The 22,113-nt window shown below is 41.9% G+C and overlaps 2 protein-coding genes across 5 annotated transcripts in view; one reads left to right on the top strand and one right to left on the bottom strand.

Annotated features, from left to right (window-relative positions):
• ZNF277 (zinc finger protein 277) overlaps positions 1-20,436 on the bottom strand; it is a 108,889-nt gene extending 88,453 nt beyond the window's left edge. Inside the window, exon 1 of one of the 2 annotated variants that reach the window (XM_038557378.1) lies at positions 20,296-20,436. In XM_038557378.1, the coding sequence (XP_038413306.1) occupies positions 20,296-20,386 (91 nt within the window). In that variant the 5' untranslated portion in view covers positions 20,387-20,436. The remainder of the gene's footprint in view (positions 1-20,295) is intronic. The other variant, XM_038557379.1, reaches the window with a different exon arrangement.
• A 306-nt stretch (positions 20,437-20,742) lies between these two features.
• The window catches only part of DOCK4 (dedicator of cytokinesis 4), a 409,941-nt gene continuing 408,570 nt past the window's right edge, over positions 20,743-22,113 (top strand). For 2 of the 3 annotated variants that reach the window (XM_038557373.1, XM_038557375.1), the window contains exon 1: positions 20,743-21,043. In XM_038557373.1, coding sequence (XP_038413301.1) covers positions 21,007-21,043 — 37 coding nt within the window. In that variant the 5' untranslated portion in view covers positions 20,743-21,006. The remainder of the gene's footprint in view (positions 21,044-22,113) is intronic. The other variant, XM_038557374.1, reaches the window with a different exon arrangement.

Genomic DNA, 22,113 nt, shown 5'->3' with positions numbered 1-22,113 from the left:
AAAAACTAAAGCCCCACCCCCCAAAACAGGTCTAGTATAACCAAAGAGCAGTATCTAAAAATAGCCCATTAAGAAAAGATTTCAAGAGATTGTTTATATGCTAAAACAAAGAGTTACTACTGATGTGTCTTTCTTTTGATGTACACTGAACCTGGAAAAATAAGCAGATAAGTTAAAAAGATTTTTAACAGAAAAGCAAGGTTGAATATCTCACACTTAATTGATTTCAAAACTTCCTTAAAAAACTATGGTAATTAAGACAGGGTGGGGGATCCCTGGGTGGCGCAGCGGTTTAGCGCCCGCCTTTGGCCCAGGGCGTGATCCTGGAGACCCGGGATCGAATCCCACGTCAGGCTCCCGGTGCATGGAGCCTGCTTCTCCCTCTGCCTATGTCTCTGCCTCTCTCTCTCTCTGTGTGACTATCATAAATTAAAAAAAAAAAAAAAAAAAAAAAAAAAAAAGACAGGGTGGTACAGAAAAAAATCTATATAGATCACTGGAATATAATTCAGAGTATAGAAATAAACCCTCACACTTACGGTCAATAGACTTCTCACAAGGATGCCCAGACAATTCAGTTGGAGAAATGACGGTCTTTTCATCAAATGATGCTACAACAACTGAAGGTCAGAGCTGGACCACTTCCTTATATCATATACAAAAATTAACCAAAAATGCTATTCATTTGGGGCACCTGGGTGGCTCAGTCAGTTAAACATCTGCCTTTGGCTCAGGTCATGATCCCAGGGTTTTAGGATTGCGCCCCCACATTGCGCTCTGGGCTCAGTGGGGAGTCTGCCTCTCCCTCTCCTCCCCCTGCTTGTGCTGTTTCTCTGTCATTCTTTCCTCTCAAATAAATAGATAAAATCCTCAAAAAAATGCTATTATTTCAAAGCAGAGATATTTAAAATGACAGCACGAAAGGATTTTGGGTGTGGTATAATGATAATGCACTAAGGGTAAGTGGATACAATAAGGGATCCAATAACAGTGCTGCTTACTAAAAACTAATAGTGTAACTTATGACTTTTACTTTGTAATTTGCTCATCTCCTAAATGTAGCCAAGGAGATAAAATGAAGTCAAGCATTAACAATGCTCTAGAAAATATGACTTGCTAAAAAATATGGTGAAGACTGTGGAGGGGAGCTGGTATAGCTATTGGCTCTTCAAAGACAGTAAGCCTCCACTAGCTAAGAGGCAGGAAGGAAAAAAAGAAGACGGAAGCAGAGGTGCCTTGGTTTCAGCCCTGGACATACAGCAGACAGATGTCTAATCCCATCCAAATGGCAAGTGTCAAGTCAGGAGTAACTCTGATATCTCTTACTAAGCATCTGAATATAAAATATAAGAGCAAAGCAAAAATCAGTAACACAAGAAACAAGAGGTGTTGGCAAGGAGAAAAAGGAAGCCTCATGCACTGTGGTGGGAATGCAAACTGGTGCAGCCACTTTGGAAAAGGGTATGGAGGTTCCTCAAAAGTTAAAAATAGAGCTATCCTATGAGCCAGCAATCACATTACTGGGTATTTGCCCAAAGAATCCAAAAACACTAGTTCAAAGGGACACATGCACCCTTAAGTTTACTGCAGCATTATTCACAATATCCAAATTATGGAAGCAGCCCAAGTGTCCAATGATTGATGAATGGATAAAGAAGATGTACACACACACACTGCAGTATTATTCAGCCATAAAAAAAAAAAATAATGAAACCTTGCCATTTGCCAATCGTATGGACTGAGTATAATGCTAAGTAAAGTAAATCAGAGAAAGACAAATTCTATATGATTTCATTCATATCTAACAAATGAACAAAGGGAAAAAGAGCGAGAGAAACCAGTAGATTCTTACAGAAAACAAACTGATGGTTAACAGAAGGGAGGTGGGTAGGGAGATGGGTGAAATAGGTAAAGGGGATTAAAGAGTGCACTTGTCCTCATGAGGGATGTATGGAAGTGTTTAGTCACTAGTACACCTGAACCTAATATCGCATTGTATGTTAACTGGAATTAAAAACTTAAAAAAAAAACTTAAAAATAAAAACGTGTGTGTGTGTGTGTGTGTGTAAGAGCAAAGTGTATCACAGCTACAATCCCCAAATGGGACCTGTCATCAGAAATTGATAATGTAAATGCTGGGTTACCTTTTTAGTACTGGCAAAGAGTCAGCAAGAACATTCCACAGAAAAGGTGAAGATGATACCTAAACTTAAGTCTTAAGGAATGACTAGGAGTTATAAGGTAGACAGGCAGGAAAAAGATATTTTTGGCAGAGAGAATATATGAGTTACGGTTAGAATGGTCCAAAGATGATAAATCTTCTCAAAATATGCAGAGATAATGGAAGTGGAAGTGGATTTTTCAAGTACCTTTAGGCTTTTAGAATGATGAGTCATTACTCTGAAGATTACAAGGTATACCAGTGACGACACATAAGACTTCAGTGCGGTAAAGTTAATGAGATAAAAACTGCATCACTAATTTCTTGATATGGACACTGCACATAACATTTGATACACAACTGCTATTCAGAGTCAGGACTCTGGAGATCTTGAGGGAATATCATCCCAGAGAACAGCTCTGACTCTTGCTCATCCCTTATAATACCTAGATTGTCATCAAACACTAGGGGTGCTATTGTTTGTGGACACATACATGACTGCACTCCCAGTAACCTCAGAAGTGGCCTCAATACTCAGTACTTTATTTGTAATCTGGCTTTTAAATTAATTCCAAGTAGGAAAATCAACTCAAAATAGGAAGAGGCATATTCAAAGCATTATCCTACATGAATTAAGTGCTAATCCACAAACTATTTCAGATTACTTTCTTCTAATCTCCAAATGGATACACCTTATTTGATTTCACAAGGTTTCTTCTTTTGTCTAGTTGATACCTTGTTCCTTGTGGTTGCAATTCATGTTGTCTGTCTTCCCCCTGAGACTTTAATCCCAATTATCTTGACTCCCAATAGTATCTTAATACCCTTGATCTCTTTATTCACTTTAAAAATTATCTGTTCAGTCTTTAATATATGTCCCTTATGGGATAAAGGCTTTGAAATCATTGTAGCTAAGGCTGGGGGTGGGGGGCGGGGGGGGGGAGCTCCTTTTGAAACGGAGGTGGCAGTCCCTGGATACTGCTGTTGTTTTCACCAAGGGAGCTAAGAGGAGAAAACAGAATACTTTAAATTGATAGTAATTTTCTTTCCTAATGAAGTGGAAACTACCATCATAAAAGAAGATTGCCTCCCCCAAAATACCTATGTCAAGCAAATATACTTGATATTAGGGAGGAATACATAAAATAAGCTATACATTGATCACATGAAAGATTCTTTGAATGAGGGAAGTTCTATGGTTGTCTTGATCCCAATACATGATCTAAAATAGTACTGTGATGGCATGTTTGCTTACTTTCAAATATAAATTGAGATGTCATTCATGTTAAAGAAAAAGCAGTAAAAACATTCATAGGCAAGGAAGTAATGTTATAATAATAAATTATGAAAATAGAAAAAAGATAGGAGAACGGGGAGATGAAAGGAACCAAAAACAATTTGGAAAACTGTGATCCTTCATTAGAACCAGATGGCAGGGGGATCCCTGGGTGGTTCAGCGGTTTAGTGCCTGCCTTTGGCCCAGGGCGCAATCCTGGAGTCCCAGGATCGAGTCCCACGTCGGGCTCCAGGCATGGAGCCTGCTTCTCCCTCCTCCTGTGTCTCTGCCTCTCTCTCTCTATCATAAATAAATAAATAAATCTTAAAAAAAAAAAAAAAAAAGAACCAGATGGCAGTCATCAGAGACTTCAGAGGTAACTGAGCTCCTCACAAAAAAATGCAGTTTATCATTAAAAAGTACCCTACTGGAAAATTCAAGAACTCTGAATACTGGGTAAGGATGACCTTAGACTTATATTAGTTGTGTTAAACCAGAATGAAAGATTTGGTAGTAGATATCATCTAAGTTTTCATTAAGAGGAAAAAATATGGCAACAAACCAGCATTTCACCTTTCTGGTTAATCAGACTTTGCTCCAATGAACACATCATTTAAAAATGTTTACAAATCAAAATTTTTATTGCACTCACATACATGCACACAAAAATATTTAAATATACACAATCACCATCCCTCACAAACGAAGTAAGGTCTTGTTTGAAAATTCTTGGAAGACTTGTACAAAATCTGGAGCTAAATTACAAGTATCTGGTAAAGTCTGCCATGGATCAAAACAAAAATATAGAAATGTAGGGGTACATGGCCACTGTTAATTGTGGAAAAGATACCAACTTTTCTTAGGAAAAAAAGATTTCTTAGAAATAATTAGGAAGAAATATAACTTAAAAATTACTTTCATCTAAAAAATAAAATTTGAAAGTGTATTTCCACATGACAAAGTCAAGTGAGCTCTCAATGGATAGGCTTACTCCTCCATCTGGCCTCTTAAATTATTCTCCTAATACTTATCTCACAACTGAGGAGTGGCTACACCTGTAAGGGAGAAAAAGAAAACGCTCAGCTATCTCTGTGGTAAAGTAGCAGATTAAATTAGTGGTGACAGGCAATGAGGAGTCTTGAATGGGATATATTTTCATTTCGGGCTTTTCCTATAGGCATAGAGAAATCATAGCTGGCTTTTGAGCTGGAAGGTGGTATGATGGTTTGCACATTTTAGAAAGACTTATTTACCTTGACATCCAGTTTGAACTGCCTAAGGAACATACTCTATTAACAAGAGCCTCTGAACTACTTGTCCTGTCTCTGTACATGCATCTTCATATCAGGACTGCCATGAGGTTGTTCCTATTCAGGAAATCTGATTCATTTTATTCACTCACCCAAAACACTCTCCATCATGTAGGAGATAATCTAAATTCTTTTGCTATGCCCACAAACTTATTTTTATTTATTTTAAAGATTTTATTTATTCATTCATGAGAGACACAGAGAGAGAGGCAGAGACACAGATAGAGGAAGAAGCAGGCTCCATCAGGGAGCCTGATGTGGGACTCGATCCCAGGTCTCCAGGATCATGCCCTGGGCTGAAGGTGGCGCTAAACCACTGAGCCACCTGGGCTGCCCCAAAATCCTTTTTTTTTTTTTTTTTCAAACTCCTTTTTAGTACAGCTCTTGCTTCTTTTCAGTCTTATCTCCCAGCTTTGTCTCTACTACATCATTTTTAGACTATGATAACATGTACTTCAAGCCTTTCCTCATGCAGCTTCCTCTATCAAGGAGGCCTACCTCACCTGGCAAAGACCTTGACTATGTATCACCTCTTGGAGAAGCCTACCCAAACCTCCCTGATGGGTTAGAAGCACATATGACAGAGTTATCTCATTGCTTCAGTGTGATTCTTTTACTGCACTTCTGCATTATTATCTTCTGCTACTTAAGTGTCTCCTTTAGGGTAGGAACTTTGTCTTGTTCTTTTTTTATGTTTTCAGGGCCTAGCACATAAGTAGTGCTCAATAAATGCTCGATAAAACTCAGAGCCTAAGAAAATCAAATGTGTTCTTTTTGATTTGTAAGGCAAATTGTGAGCTCTCTTATTTTTATTTATTTATTTATTTTTTAAAGATTGTATTTATTTATTCATGAGAGACACAGAGAGAGAGGCAGAGACACAGGCAGAGGAAGAAGCAGGCTCCATGCAGTGAGCCCGACATGGGACTCGATCCCAGGACTCCAGGATCACACCCTGGGCTGAAGGCAGGCACTAAACCGCTGAGCCACCCGGGCTGCCCCTCTTATTTTTAATTAGGGAGATTCTACTGCTGCTTTTGGAGACCATTTGGCCTGAAGGAGAACAAAGATCCAAATCGTGAAATATCTACATCCTTGTAAGTAAGGGCCTGAGCACTGAAGAGCTTCTTGGTTCTTCTAAGACGGTTATCAGATATAGTCTTTTATTCCATTTTATCTCTCACTACTTCTTTCTTTACTCTGAAGCTTTAAGCAGTCTCTGAAATGCCACTGGCTGCATGACACCTGGCTCTTCCCCTCCCCCTGAGCCTCAGGTACTCTATCCATCCACATGCCTGCAGGAATCTTTCCTAGCCCCCTGGTTTCTCTTTTTCCACGAAGGCAACTATGATCATCCCTTTCAAGCAGTTTTCTTCTCTATCCATTCCTGTATCCACTTATGGGAGCTTAACCTAGTTACCCGTATGTGTGTCTCTTCTCCATTCAGAGTACAAGCAAGACAGAAACTATGTCATGGACTTTTAAAATATATTCCAATGTGACTTACCCTCATGTCATGCCCAGCTCAAATATTCTACATTTATTTATTTATTTATTTAGTCTACAAGTATTTATATTAACTGATAAATGATTGACAGTTTAAAGGGGGAAGAGCCCAGTCATACTCAAGATAGAAAGGATAGTCAGGGTAGAAAGGCACTAATCAGTAAATTAAAAAATGGTCATTTCAAGCATGATATTAATGTACTTCTGATTTATTTATATAACCCTTTACATTTTATAAAGTCATCTCCTAAAAACCTCATTATTAAACTGCCAGGTAAGAAAGATTATTATTTCTATCATTATTATGTGAAATAGAAGTTTAGGGAGTATAATTTATTTAAAGTCATACAATTAAAATATGAACTGGATTATTGTCTATAAGTTTAGTGTTCTTTTCACTATACCATGCTCTTGATCTCAGGCAAAGACCAAATTTCAGAGGCTATAAGTACAAAGGACAAGAGCTGACGGTCCTAAAACAATAAAAGATGAGGAAAGTAAAAAATAACAGTGATGGAAAAGCCCCAGCATAAAAAGACTAAAGATTTTTAATAAGCTCTTTCCGAATCCTTGCCAGTGACTTTCTATAAAGAGTTTAATATTCATGAGAATAAGGTCAATGTAAAGTCCCAATGTCCATAAAGTCAAATAGCATGTACCACGTGCTACAGAGTGCTTGAGAGAGAGAGAGAGAGAGAGAGAGAAAGGACCCTTCCCTTTCTCAACTTACATAAAAACAAGCACTCGCCTGTGCACGTACTCCTTGACTAGGTCAGAAAGAAGGCAAGGCAATCTGGAAAAAAGGGAATATCTTTAATATGTATAGTGGATTGAATGGTGACTTGAGAGAGTGATTCACCTGGAACCTCAGATGTGATCTTATGTGGAATAAGGGTCCCCGCAGATATAATTAATGTAAATAGCTTGAGATGATCCTGGATTAGGGTGGGCTCTAAATGCAATGACTGACAAAGAGACATAGAGAAGAGGGCTGTCTATATGAGACAGAAGAAGAAATTGGTGTTACGATGCCATAAACCAAGGAATGCCTGATGCTACCAGATTCTCCTTTAGAGGCTTCAAAGGGAATGTGATCCTGCTGACATCCTGATTTCAGCCTTCTGGCCTTCAGAACTGAGACAGGATAACTTTCTCTTGTTCTAAGTCACTGGTCTGTGGTAATTTGTTACAGGCAGCCTTTGGAAGCTCATATAGTTTATAACAGTTGAATTGAGTAAAAATTTCTCTCTTTACAAGCAGGTAACAAATGGGATTCTCCTACATAACTGTATGATTAAAGCTACAAAGAAGTATGTAGCTTATTCAGTTTATGGTTCAAGAGTGGCTTCATGTAAGAAGTGACATTTAAGCTAAGATTCTAAATATGACAAAGAAAAAGGGAGAAGGTTTACATTTTTTATGAGGGTTATAATATTTATAACTTATGCAGGTTATAACTTTAAAAATGTTGCTCATAAGTACATGAAAACATGTTTGAATTTTTACAAGTATGTTTGACTTTCACAGTAGGGTCCAAAGATCAACTAATATTAATAATATGACAATCACTTTTGGTAACTATCCATATATAAGATGAATTCAGAATCTGAGTAATGTATTATCACAAGGGATACCAACAAACATGAAACTTTAGAAAAAGGTGACAATATAAAGAGAACAATCCAGTTCTTTCACTTATACACTGCTTGCCTAAATTGGTTTACTCTGAAATCACGTTTTAAGTGAGAATCCTGAAGAAATGGAGATTTGCCAGTTGGCTCTGAATATGGCTAACTAGAAGTGAATAACAATGGTCCAATGAATCATTTCTAAGCTGTTTTAAAAAACCTTTCACTAAAAAATTCCTCTACATCATACTAGTTGTGGATTTTACATCAAAGAACTGCCTGGATTCATCATTTCATTAATAAACAGTAATTCAGAAACTCTGACATTTCTGACAATGATGCCATGTACAGGCAATTAAAAAAAAATTGCAACCAACCTACATTCTTCAAGTCAATGAAAGTTGATAGAGGAACATGAATTAAATTTTTATAACCTTAAATAATGCATTAAATGGCTATGGTTACCTGACTTAATAAGAAGCACGGGCTTGAGTGCCCTGGAACAGTAGGTCAGAAATTGGTTACTTAGGAGCACTTTAATTCAAATGTACTAAGAAAGGGATACTAAAATAAAGAAACAAAAGACATTGATTTGAAGAGCTCTCATATTGTGCTCCAGGGCTAGGTTTTGTTTATACAAGTATTTATTTCATTACTACCATGAAAGAACACTGGTGTTCTGGATATAACAGGGGGGAAATGCTCTTTACAGGGTGTTAGATCTCCCTGAGGCAGAACAAATAGTTATGCTTTTTGTTTCTACCCTGTGCCTACTACTCTATGCTTATTTTCCCCCAACTAAGTGCTTGAAGTAAAAGTCAAACTCTTTGGGATGTCTAAGCTTCTAATAAATACCGGCCTAAGAGGAAGATGACCTTGACTAGCATTTCCCAAATCAAATTCATAGAACACTAGCATCCCATGAAATGTTAATGTGCGCTGGTTGAGAAAAAGATACTATGGTCAAGCATTTGGGAAACTGCAGTATAATATTTATCTCTTGGTTACAAAAATGAGCATAGTAAAGTCCTAAAGAAACTAAAAGTTTAACACAGTCATTGCAAATTATTTGATCATGAAATCCTTTGTGTAAGAAGGTATTATAATACTTTTGTCTCATGATTCTATTCTATACTGTCCCTAAAAACAAAAACAGCATACTAAATTTACATTAGCCCTACCTACTTCGATCACATAGATGAATGAAAACAATGAGAATGCAATTTCTATGAATATCTTTCAAAAGCATGACAGCAAGAAATGAATTTTTTCTCAGTCCATTACTTAAAAGTTTAATTCATTTAGGCTCTAAGAATGTGTAAATTCATATGGTTGGATGTACTTGGAGTTTCATATAATAAATGGAAAACAGGATTATACTCTATAGAAACAACAATAACTACTGATACCTTAAAATATCACATTAACAGGGGGGATATTATTAACATCATAATCTATTCTGTCAATAAACTCCTAAGATGTTTCACAAGGAAAAAGATCAAGAATAGGAATCTTTCTCTGAGGCATCAAATTCCATGGAGTCCAGGGGTCATGTGAAAGAAAGGGTGTTATTACCTTATACTTGAGAATTATATTACAACTGGCTGATTATTCAGGATTAATGAGCTCAGGGTCAGGAGTTCAGTGGCCATATGGGCAACTGTAATGAATTGCCTGGAGCTAGGCCTCTGCCAATACTGCCAATCAGCATGGCAGGGGTCCCCAGACCTACCAGCAATTTGGCTCTGCTCCAGCAGGGGACCACCTCAAACCAATGGCTCTACGTCAACCCAGGCTTTTCCTCATCTCCATCTGGATCCAGGATGCTAGTCACTGGGCATGTGACTAATGTCTTAGAACCAAGCCTCAGCTTGTACACCTTTTCTAGTAACTGAGTCCTCAACCCATTGCCCTGATTCCATAAGCTGTCCGTTCAATGTCTCACCAAGAATCCATGTTGCTCTTGTTTCTTTTAGGTCTTTTAATGGTTTAAGACCTATTCCTATAATCCAGTTTATTTGTGATTGTGTTCTTGCTACTGACAGAAATTCTCTTCTTGACCAAACTTTGGTTTCCTGAAGGGTCCTCTGAATCCTTTTGATTAGGCCTCGCCAGCCCAGTTTTTGCAAGAATCCTGGTAAGTCAATTCAGAGAGACTCTCCCCTTCTCTGTTTTTGATGAGGTTCCTCATCCTCTACTGCCCTCCAGGTGGTATCTTGTCACCTGATATCTCACCCTGGCCTGCCTTTAGCAAGAACCTTGTCAAGTCTGTTCAGCCAGATTTCCTCTTAGGAACTTCCGAACCCTTGCCCCCAGCTTGCTCCTTGGCTGAAAGTCCCCATCTTTCCTTATATTTGGAACTGAGCATGGTTCTAGACCTGTTTAGACTTAATTGATACCTTTTTAAAAAAAAAGATTTTGAGAGAGAGTGAGAGAGAACACAAGCTGAGAGGAGAGGGAGAAGCAGGCTCCTCACTAAACAGGGAGCCTGATGTGGGGATGATCCCAGGACCATGACCTGAGCCAAAGATAGACACTTAACCAACTGAGCTACCCAGGCGCCCCATTTGATGGCTGTTTTATCATCTTTGTGGCATTCTCTGCCTGCTGTCTCTGGGCCTTCGTCATGAGTCATGAAAGGGCCTAAGCAGAAGCTCAACCTATCAAAGGGACAATCCTCATATGCCACCTGCTGTGTCCCAGCATTATTTTTCTAATCTCAGGAATTTGTTTACAGGATTGAACTATCTCTGACTTCATTAACAAAGGCATATTATTAAATTCTAGTGTGGGTCTTCATTATCTCTTGCTTTGGTAAATACTCATGCTTCCTGATTCATCCTTTGCTCTTTGGTACACTGCTACCTGATTAAACTTTGATCTTGTCATTCTCTTCCTCTATCTGCAGAGATGGGGTCTAACATTTGAGAGTAAATGATATAGCTTCGACTTACCTCTTCAAACTTGTTTTTATTGCTTCCATTTACCTTTTTTCTCCAGGCAAAATGAACTGACTTTATCTTCCGTATATGCCCTTAGTTTTTCTATTGTTCCTTCCCTTTGCTTAGGCACATAATAAGTGCTTTTCCTTATTTCTCTGCGTGTCTAAATCTTATTCCACTTCAAGGCAGAGCAACACCTGCTGGTCTTAATCTCTTTCTTATTCAACTCCATCTTGATCACTCTGATGGTCCTTAACATTTTCTACCTTGTAATGTAGTTATTTATGTACTCTCCTATCTTCCCTTTTAGGCTCTAAGATACTTGATGGCAAGACCTATCTTGATATCTTTGATCTTTGTGTTCTATAGCATTTAGAATACAGAAGCTTGTATATTGCAATGCTTAATAAAAATTTTGAACGAAGTCTCAGTTCTCTTAAAAGCTCCTTCAGATTCACACTGTTTATTTAAAGAATGGAAAGGAGAGGGGGATACAATGAGATGCGATATGCCCTACTGATCTAACTACACTCTCTTGGAATTTGAGACTGGAGAAGTCAACTATTGCAGTGGTTCTCCACAAAATTTCTACCTTGATACACCTAGTTAATTACACTCACATGTGCAAAGAGTTCTTAAGGGAATACCCAGAGATACTTGTTTTTTTTACATAGACTCTAGGATATGTATAACTGGGTTCCCTAGCTGTAAACCTATCTTCTTTTTATTGATACTTGAAAAATGCAGCTGAGAGGATGCTAATATAAATGAATTACCTCATTTACAAACCAGGAAATCTTAACCATGAAGGCAAATAACTTCTCTAAAGTCAGAGAGTCAGAAGCAGAAATAGGATTAAAACTCAGGTCTCTGGATCCTTGTCCAGTGAGCTCTTTATGGAACACTACTATCTATGATCACTGCTGGTAGGAAAAAAACCTCTAAGTCTCAGTGAGTTATTAGCATTGCTTTTCTTTATGTGTGTGCATATTTATAAATAAAACTTTCAAAAATCATTTGCGAACTGGTTTGTAAAATATTCCAATAGGCTTTTGGGCTCTTTTTCACCTTCTTTTCCTACTCCTCCCCTCCACCATTTGTGGAAATTAGGTATAAGATTGCTTTAACAAAGATAGCTTGATTGCTGTTATGTTACTGTTCAACAACAGTTCCTGTTATTAATTGCTTTATAATGATAATTACAATTAGTAGTACAAGATATTTTCCTTTTTAATTGGCTATTACTGGTGAATAGCAGCTTGTTACATAACAGAAGATTGTGTTAAATAACCACAATTACAATTCTGAGGTCCTTCTCTTAAAAAACAAATCTCTTTTTTGGATAAAAACACTAAAAAAAAATTTTTTTTTTTTTTTATAAGGCAGGGCCTCTAATTACTTGGGGGAGGATGCATCTTTCAGTGAAGAAATAGCATGAAATGAGGACAGTGTTAGAGAAACCAGAGGCCGGAACATGAATTTCCTTTCTTTTTTTTTTTTTTCCTTTCTTTTATAAATAAGCACATTTAAAAGCTTTCAGCTCCTCAGTCAATACATACAAACTGCAGATTCAAATGTATCTACTTCTTCCCACACTGTGATATGGAAACAGAAAGGACTCTCCAATTAAGTCTGATAAAATATGACTGTAGAGCTCCACCAACTACATTGAAATATTCCCACAGATAAAGCCAGGGGTTCTTCCTAATTTGTGCCCCATGTAGGACCCAGCATGGGGCCAATCCGCAGTCACCACTCAACCACACCAAATGCCACCATAGCATGGCACTGTAGAAGATGAAGTGATCCCAAGGTATATGTGACAGTCCCTGACACTAAAGGGTTTACATAAATCCAAGGGTATGCCTTGACTCAAATTCTAATGTTGATTAGTCTGCAATCAGTTAAAAGTCATACTGACTTTTTTAGTAGCAGTAATCATAATGATGAGGTCAAACGACTTGAGGTCACATAGGTTGTATCTGACAGTTACTTTTGAATCCATCTTTTCATATTCCAAAGACCTGTCACAGTCTCATGTGAGACTCCTCCATCAGCAGCATCATTCATTCCTATATTCACTGCTTCACTCAATCTCCCAATAAGATATGCAGTTAACTGCAGCATTTTCATGATGAAATGGGGACTAAGAGGTTAAATAATATTTCCCAAGTTCACACTGCTACAAAGCAGCAAATTCAAGATCAGAGTCCAGTATTTCAGACTTTCAAACCAGTTTTTCCTTCCACACATTTTTACTCAATGTATCCAGTATCCCAATGTATCCCACATTGACTTACATCACTTAAAATATGATGTCAATTGTTGACAACCCCTTCCCAAATGAGGCAAAGGTTCAAGTCCTATTTAGTTCTAGAAACTTTACTTGGTCCATAGAGCTAAAAATAGCACTCAACCACAGTTGGCTATCTTACAAATAAATGACACTGGTCACAAAGGGTATTGGCTGAGATGTAAAGAGAGGCAGAAGGCTGATCAGTCAAATCCATCACCACTTTTGGAAAAAGCTGCCCCATGCACATTTGAGTCAATGAGGTCAGTAAGAACACACTTGTTTCAGCAAGAGATGGCAATTCTTTAAGATGCTGTCAATGAAAGGCCAATCTATTCAGAGTCTGATGAGTTTATTAAATTGTAGCAAAACTGAACCCTAATTCTATGGCAAAGTTCTTCAAGAACAGCTAACAGAAACATTTAAAGATTCAATCCCTGGAGATGGCAGTATACTACTTTGTTTCTATTTACTCATGGATTTAGGTTTAGAAGAAAGTAGGAACCTGGTCAACATTATCTTCAATTTTTCAAGATGGGAAGTATAGGAGTATGTGTTACAGAGGATAGCACTGTTCTTTTGCATGAATGGAAGGTCTTTGTCAACACAATGAAAAGTGTATGTAAATTCTGTGTCTGATACTCCAAGTAATCTCTCAACAGGAACCTGGACATGAAATGGAAAGACACTTTAAGGTCGTAATACTCAAAATCATGACCTGTATCACCTCTGGCACACGAGCTAAAGATGAGCCCACACCTGTGTCCACAATAAGTCACCATTTATTGAAGACCAGGCTACTATATCTATCATCTCAGTTATCATTTCAACAGTCCAGCAAAACAGATTTGATTATTATCCATTTTACTGATGAGAAACTGAGGGTCAGAAGTTAATTAACTTGCCTATAGGTGGTAAGTAACCACACGGCCTTTCTACAGTAACATTAGCTTTGGAACATATTTATGTTTAAGGAAAGTCTGTTTCTGACCTTATCCAATGGAATTTAGTTTCTATAAGACAACACTATAATAGTAAATAGGATAAAAGGTCTTTTACCATTACTGTGTGACCTTGTACAAGCCACTCTTGCACAAGTTTCCTCACTTATATATGAAAAAAGGATAATACAAGTATCCACTTCAGGGATGTTGTGAGGATGAAATGGCCTAAGACCTATGACAGCATTTGAAACCATACTTAGCACAGTTACTGCTCAACAGCACCACCATTATTATTATATCCTCTTTTATAACATTTCTTCTTAATATCCTACGAGCCAGTTTCCACCTATTTTTCATAGGAAAATAAAGGATCCTCTGAAGGGGCCCTCTTCAGAGTTTTACACCAAACCTGAAAAACAAGGTCTCTATAATTCTTTTTCTTCCATGACATCCTCTAGCCTGTACCTTGGAAGGCCATCCCAGTGTGCAAGATTATCTGAGCTTCTTGCTGACTCTGAATGTGGGTATATGTGTGGTGAGCTGGGGATGAGGGGGCAGCACTGAGTAGGGGTGAGAATGGGTATGAAGATAACACATTCCTAAGCCTCTCCTTGGCTATAACACAATAAACTGCTTCCTAAGTAAATAGAAAATCAGACAATAGGCAGTTTTATAGTTCATTTAGGCATATCTTTATACTGAGAACTAACATTTATTGAATTCCAAGATGGTACTAGTAAATAAATGCTACGCTGTCATAGATATGTAACTGAATGAAATAATCGTAGCAACTCTGCAAAGTAGGTATTATATTCATATTTTCATAAATGCAACAGCACATGCAATAAAGCTGTACACAACTACTAAACATTGGAATTGAAATTCAAATACAGTTTTTCCAAGATAGGGTCTAGTTCTCTTTCCACTGTCATGTCAAATGTATGAGGCTGGACTTAAGCATCAACACTGGAAATAAGATGACAACCTGTGGAAAACTAGATAACCGCCAGGCAGATGATGGAACACTGATTTCAATTTCTATGCACCAACTCATTCAGTTATGGGTTCAAGGTTATTAAGGGCAGATGGGAATTTTTTTTTTTTTTTTAAGATTTTATTCATTTATTCACGAGAGACACAGAGGCAGAAACATAGGCAGAGGGAGAAGCAGGCCCCATGCAGGAAGCCCGATGTGGGACTTGATCCTGGGACTCTGGGATCACACCCTGAGCCAAAGGGAGATGTTCAACCACTGAGCCACCAAGGTGTCCCGGGAATTTTTTTTTAAATCATTCATTATCTATACAACACTAACTTAAAAAAGACTATGTGAAAATGTTAACTATGATTACCTGTGACAGAACATCATCTTCATGACATAATCTGCATTTTCTAGTTGGTGTGTATAACTTTCACAAGCATGAAACATATACTCAGTTTTTTATTTGGTTTCAATTTCTAGTGTAAAGTAGCAGCCATTTAAGTACTTTGAATAAATTTCAAACAGATTCTAACCATTGAACGGTTGAAGTGTTTACTTCATGATGGCACTGGATGTATAAAAGTAAAATAAGACAACTCTTGCCCTCAAGAAGTTCACAGTCTACTGGGGTAGACAAAGTTGCCAATAAATACCTACGGTTTTATATGTCAAGTGTGATAATGGAGATACGGAAAGGAAAGCAGGATGACTGAAAATGAGGCTGGAAAAGCAGATTTGAATCCTTAGAGCCATGTGGAGAATTTAGACCTCATTATACAAGCATCAGAAATCACACTGAAAATTTGAAGTGAGGACCAATGAACACATCTGCATTTTGGAATATGGACTAAAGGAGAGAAAAATCAAGAGTCAGTGAGATCACTAGGAAGATTTTGCAATCATCCAGGCTAGAATTCATTTCTAGTTAAACAATGATTAAACACTGACAAAGTGCCAAGACAGGGTTGGACAGACAAAACCAAACACGTCAAAGTTTTGGCCCCCAAGAACACAGTTTGGAGGATGGGGGACACAGGTAATTCTCAGCAACGGTGAGGGTTAGAAATAGAATAGTGGCTAAAGAGATGAAGAGAAGAACAAATTCAAAAGATTATTTCAGGCACAGAAAAATAAGACTTAGTAACTGATCAGATTCAGGACGTGAAGTCAAGATAGAAATCAAGGATGCTTCCTATGTTTCTAGCTAAGACATGTTGCTATTTATTGAAATAAGAAACATAAGAATGAGTTGACACCACCTGTTACTCCCATTCTTTCTAGAGACATCACAAATTAGTTAATAAGGTCTCCAGAGGAAGTACACTATAAATCCAAAGTAGCATTCCCATGATTATCATCTACTGACCATCCATTTGCAGGGAAAAAAGTGAACTCTGTCAGAATACTACAATACGGATACAAAGGTTAATTCTGTCAGAAAAAAAAAAATCACTTTCAACAGAAGAATTTCCTGTAAGTAATACTGTCAGTTAATAAACTATAGGTGTTATCTTACTGCCTCTAACTAAAACCAGCAAAAGAAAAACTACAAATAATATATCCCAAGTATGAGAAATTGAGTCTATTTACAATCTGTTCTTAATTTCATAGGATAATATGAAGTCCCAGTTATAGTTCACATGTATGCAAAGCAGTGTTGTGCAAGATCAAGGACTTTTCTGGAGAAGGATGGAGCCTGAGGAAGTCTGGAAGCATAGATCTCAGGTAAGGTGCTGTACTTGCCTGCACACCACTCAATGACATTGTAGTAGAAATCTTCAGTCCCGGGATATTAAGCACACAGATTGATATTTTAATTAGACCTAGAGTGAAACCTCTTAAAAAAAGAGAGTTTTCAAGAAATAAATTATTTTATAGGGAAAGGCATTCCTGAGGGCCTAAATAACCGCTTAACAGAAAAATATGAATATACTTTTAGTATCATTATTTCCACCCCAAATTTGTATCATACTCTGCAGGCTTTGAAAAGAATCTGGATAGGGATGCTGAGTGGCTCATCGGTTGAGCATCTGCCTTTGGCTCAGGGCTTTATCTCGGTCTGGGGATGGAATCTCACATCGGGCTCCCTGCAAGGAGCCTGCTTCTCCCTCTGCCTAGGTCTTTGCCTCTCTCTCTGTGTCTCATGAATAAATAAATAAAATCTTTTTTTGAAAAAAAAAAGAAAGAAAAAAGAAAAGAAAAAAAAAAGAAAAAAGAAAAGAATCTGGATAAAATTATAGAATGACACAAAATTTATTAAGGGGATTTTTAATGACAACCTTACCTTCTAGGAATGACATAAAATTCAACCATTAGCTCTCCAAATGACTGCCACAAATTAGTAAGAACACTTGTCAGCTGTAAGCCAGGGTGAGGAATTTTTTTGGTTACAGATACTTCAAATTCACTGCTGCTCGGTACTTTTATTGAAAACAAATTGTAACATAAAATTAAGCTTTATAGCAGTTACTCAATTTAATACAATAGTCACTTAAACATCGGTCCTTGATTAATGATTTCCTTGCAGTAAGTAAGCACATGGGAAAAGGACACTCCTATATTACTGATAGGACTGTGTGCTGTCATCTTTCAAAGGGAACATCTGACATCTATTGAAATTTCAAACTTGTGTTACCTTTGACCCAGCAATTCCTCAAGAAATACACACCAAGAGGGGAAGGATATGTATATAAAGTTGCTCACTAAGCCACACTGCACTTTCATTAACAGAGGTATGGTGAATATGGCACATTCATATTATGGAAAACAATTGGCACAGTCCTTTAAAAAAATGAAGCAACAAACATACGAACATGGAAGAGTGTATATAATAGATCATTGGGAAAAGGAGGTTGTGGATCTTCCAGCTTACGTAGAATGGTCTTTTTTTTTTTTAAGATTTTATTTATTTATCCATGAGAGAGAGAGAGAGAGAGAGAGAGAGGCAGAGACACAGGCAGAGGGAGAAGCAGGCTCCATGTGGGGAGCCTGATGTGGGACCCAATCCTGGGTCTCCAGGATCACGCCCTGAGCTGAAGGCAGATACTCAACTGCTGAGCCACCAGGGTATCCCGAAAATGGTCCTTCTTTATTTTTCAAAATCAAAACAATACAGACGTGTGTTCATGTAGGAATACGTGAGAAAGAACACACAATGAGCTTTTAACTGTTGTTATTGTGGGAGTAAACTGTGTGGAGGAACTTTCATTTAACTTATACCCACTGGCTTCAAATATTTATAATGAAAACTTATATAAAAAAAAAGAAAAGAAAACTTTTATAGTAACTAAAGATATTTAAAAGTTCCACAACGTTTTGGAAAGGAGTCCCCAATTTTCTTTTTTATGAGTTACTCTGTGAGATAAACCCGTCAAAGATTTCATCTCTAAATGTTAAAAAGGCAGCCCTCTGGAACTCTGAGAATCTGGAAAACCTTAGTAAGTATCTTACCATCAGGTAAGAGCCCCCCACCCCCTAAATGAACTGCTTAGGGCCTGGTTACAACTATTTAAAGTTGAGAGCCGGGGATGCCTGGGTGGCTCAGTGGTTAAGCATCTGTCTTTGGCTCAGTGTGTGATCCTAGAGTCCCAGATCGAGTCCCACATCAGGCTCCGTGTGTGGAGCCTGCTTCTGTGGAGCCTGCTTCTCCCTCTGCCTGTGTCTCTGCCTCTCCCTCTGTGTTTCTCATGAAAAAAATAAATAAAATCTTAAAAGAAAAAAAAAAAGTCGAGAGCCTGGGGATCCCTGGGTGGCTCAGGGGTTCAGCACCTGCCTGAGTCCCAGGATCGAGTCCGACGTCGGGCTCCCTACATGGAGCCTGCTTCTCCCTCCTCCCGTGTCTCTGCCTCTCTATCATGAATAAATAAAATCTTAAAGAAAAAAAATAAAGTCGAGAGCCTACCAATGGTACAGATATTAAAATAATTTCAAACGTAGGTAGTTCCACTGATGGGCAGTGGGAAGAAACTGCACTTTATCTCTGGGCTGCTGCTGTGATGAAAAACCCAAGACTAAATGTCAATTTAATTGTGAAAACAAAAAAGCCATCCCCCCCACCCCACCCCCCCAAAAAAATCTCAAACAAGGGCAGAGAACCTTAAAGCCCCAAACCATGTCCAAGAGAAAAAAAGACAACTTGGGCTAGATTAGACACATCAAAAGTCCAAAAAGAGGGGATCCCTGGGTGGCTCAGCGGTTTGGCGCCTGCCTTTGGCCTAGGGCGTGATCCTGGAGTCCCGGGATCGAGTCCCGCATCGGGCTCCCGGTGCATGGAGCCCGCTTCTCCCTCTGACTGTGTCTCTGCCTCTCTCTCTCTCTCTATCATGAGTAAATAATAAATAAAATCTTAGGGATCCCTGGGTGGCGCAGCGGTTTGGCGCCTGCCTTTGGCCCAGGGCACGATCCTGGAGACCCGGGGATCGAATCCCACGTCGGGCTCCCGGTGCATGGAGCCTGCTTCTCCCTCTGCCTGTGTCTCTGCCTCTCTCTCTCTCTGTGACTATCATAAATAAATTTTAAAAAAACTTAAAAAAAAAACATTAAAAAAAAAAAAAAAAGACCAAAGGGAGGCGGGCAAGGACGGGTGCACTAAAGGGAAAAAGAACAAGGGCCTCGAGGGATCCTCAAGACAATCCGCTGGCGGCTTCCAAAGTTTGCTTTCCGATCCCTCCGGCGGATCAGAAGGCAACTTAAAAGACAAGTAGAGCTGAGGTCGCAGAGACGATTTTCAGAACCGCCTTCCAATCCTCCACCTGCTCTGCGGGCAGTGCCCGAGGACTCAGCCGGAGCGCAGGCGATCGCCCCCGGGGCTCCGCGCGCCGCACACTGTCCCCTCGGAGGCCGCTCCAGCCCCCACCGAGCGGACGCGCGGAGTGCAGGGGAGCGCCCGGTCTGCAGCTGGAAATCCTCCCGCACACAGGGAAGACCCACCTCGGCCGAGGCCACCCGGGGCGGCGGCGGCGGGGAACCGCGAGGCGCGCGCCGCGAATCCCGGAGCGACCACCGCACCGGCGCCAACGTGACCCGACACACGCCCACCGGGCAGCGGGCGCGAAGCCGGGAGCTCCGAACCGAAGGCAGACGCTCAGGGAGCCTCCCCGGCGGCGGAGTGTCCCGGTTCCATCCCACGGTCCCTCCGCTCCGCCTCCCGTCGGGCTGGGCCCGGCCCGGGGCCCCCTCGCGCCCCGGGGGCCGCACGCCTGCTGGGAGAGAAAGCGGGACCAGCCACTTGCGCTTCGGAGGCGCCGTACTCACCCTCATAACTGACACCCCCGGCTTCGCCACGGTCGCCCTCACAGTCCTCCTCCCCTCGGGCAGCAGCCCCCCGGGTCTCGGGAGCAGCCATTACGCGGCCGCGGAGAAAAGGGCGGGCAGCGCCCGGAGGCCTCGCAACCAATGGGAACGCGCCTGGAGGCGAACTCCCCATCAACGCGGGGTTTCCTCGACGTCCACGCCTCCCCGTCGCGCCCTGGGCCAATAGGACGCGGAGAGTCCAGCCTTGTCCCCGCCCCCGGCCGCCAGCGCCACGCCCCCTTCCGGGATGGAGAGGCGCAGAACTACAATTCCCAGCGTGCAGCGGGGGGCTCCGGGACCGGGAGGGCTGGAAGAGGCGCTGGCGGGCGGGGGGAAGGGGGGGGTGCGCCGGAGAGTATCCTGGCGTGGAGCTTAGTTCAGTGAATCAGAACAATGACTGCGCCGCCGGGTCCCCGGGAGCGCGTCGGAGGACTGTGAGCAGCCGCCGCCGGGGAGAGCGGCGGGCGGCGCAGCCTCAGCCGCGCGGTGTCAACGCCGGGCTCGGGCTCGGGCTCGGGAGCTTCCAGCGCAGACCTTGCCCAGCGCCCGCAGCTCTCGCACGGGGCCGCCGGGCTCCAGCGTTGCAGCCGCTGCTCGCGAGCGGTGCATTGTTGCGAGCCGGGGCAGGCGCGGGGATTACGAAGCCCGAAGACCCCGGAGCCCCCGTCAGCCATGTGGATACCTACGGAGCACGAGAAATACGGCGTGGGTGAGTCTCGGCGGGGCGAACTTTATTCCGCGCTGGCCCGAGCGGGTGCGCATTTCGCGTCCTTGCCCCTGCGCCCCTGGCGCTCCGCGGGGCTGCGAACGCCCGATCGCGGCATCGCGCTGCGGGCTTGGGGCTGTGGCGAGCGAGCTCCGGGCAGAGGGGCGTGCGCCGGGGGCTCGCCCGCACGGGCTCCGGAGCGCCGGGACGGCGGGGAGGCGCGCGGCCAGCCCTCCCGCTGCGGAGTTTGGAGCGGCGACGGGGCGTGTGTGAGTCAAGTTGGAAGAGGAGGGCGAACGGCGTTCCCCTCGCCCTCCTTCGCCTTCCTCCCCGGGGAGGGCAGGGGGCTGCGCCGATTCCCCGGGGCGGGCGGGAGAGGGAGACGACAACGACCGCGCGGAGCGAACACCCCCGACCCAGAAGGGGGGCGCAGCGCCTTGGCCCCGGCGCTCTCCCGCGTTCCCGGAGTGCGGAATGTGGCTCGGTCCTCGCCCCCGAGCCCGAGCGCGAGCCCAGCTTCCTTCCCCCCTCCCGTCCTGGGTTGCGGGGGTGCGCGGGTCGAGGGGCTGGGGGGGCTCGGTACATTTCAGCATCTGCGCCCCTTTGGGCTTTGCAGGGGAACGGGCATCTCAGCGGCGTCTTTACTCCCGGCCCGGGGTGAGCGCGCTGGGGGCCGGCGGAGGACAGCTGTGGGGTGGGGATGGGGAGGGGGAGCTCGGAAAGCCCGGGTCCTCGGGGCCGGGGCGCCGCGTTCGGGAAGGGAGCGCTGCGACCCTGGGGTTCGGGGGACGCGGAGCGGGGTAGCGCTCGCTGTTCTGTGCAAAGGTGAACAACAAAGGACATTAATGTTGACTGATGAATACCGGAGTCTCCCTTCCTTTCCCTCCTCCCGTTCAGGCTGATTACAGTTCCCGTTTTTGTTGTTTGATTTCAGCTGGTCCCCCCCCCCCCCCCCCCCTTGACAGTTAACTCCTTTTAGGGTTGTGGCTATTAAGAAGCCAGGCTCTTCTGACAAGCCTGCAGCGGCCAAATGCAATTATAACCCCTCGGAAGGTTTAACAGGGCGAAAGCAT

Source organism: Canis lupus, chromosome 14 (assembly GCF_011100685.1).
Source record: "Canis lupus familiaris isolate Mischka breed German Shepherd chromosome 14, alternate assembly UU_Cfam_GSD_1.0, whole genome shotgun sequence".
Classification (NCBI taxonomy): domain Eukaryota; kingdom Metazoa; phylum Chordata; class Mammalia; order Carnivora; family Canidae; genus Canis; species Canis lupus.
This window is presented reverse-complemented; position numbering and strand designations above follow the sequence as displayed.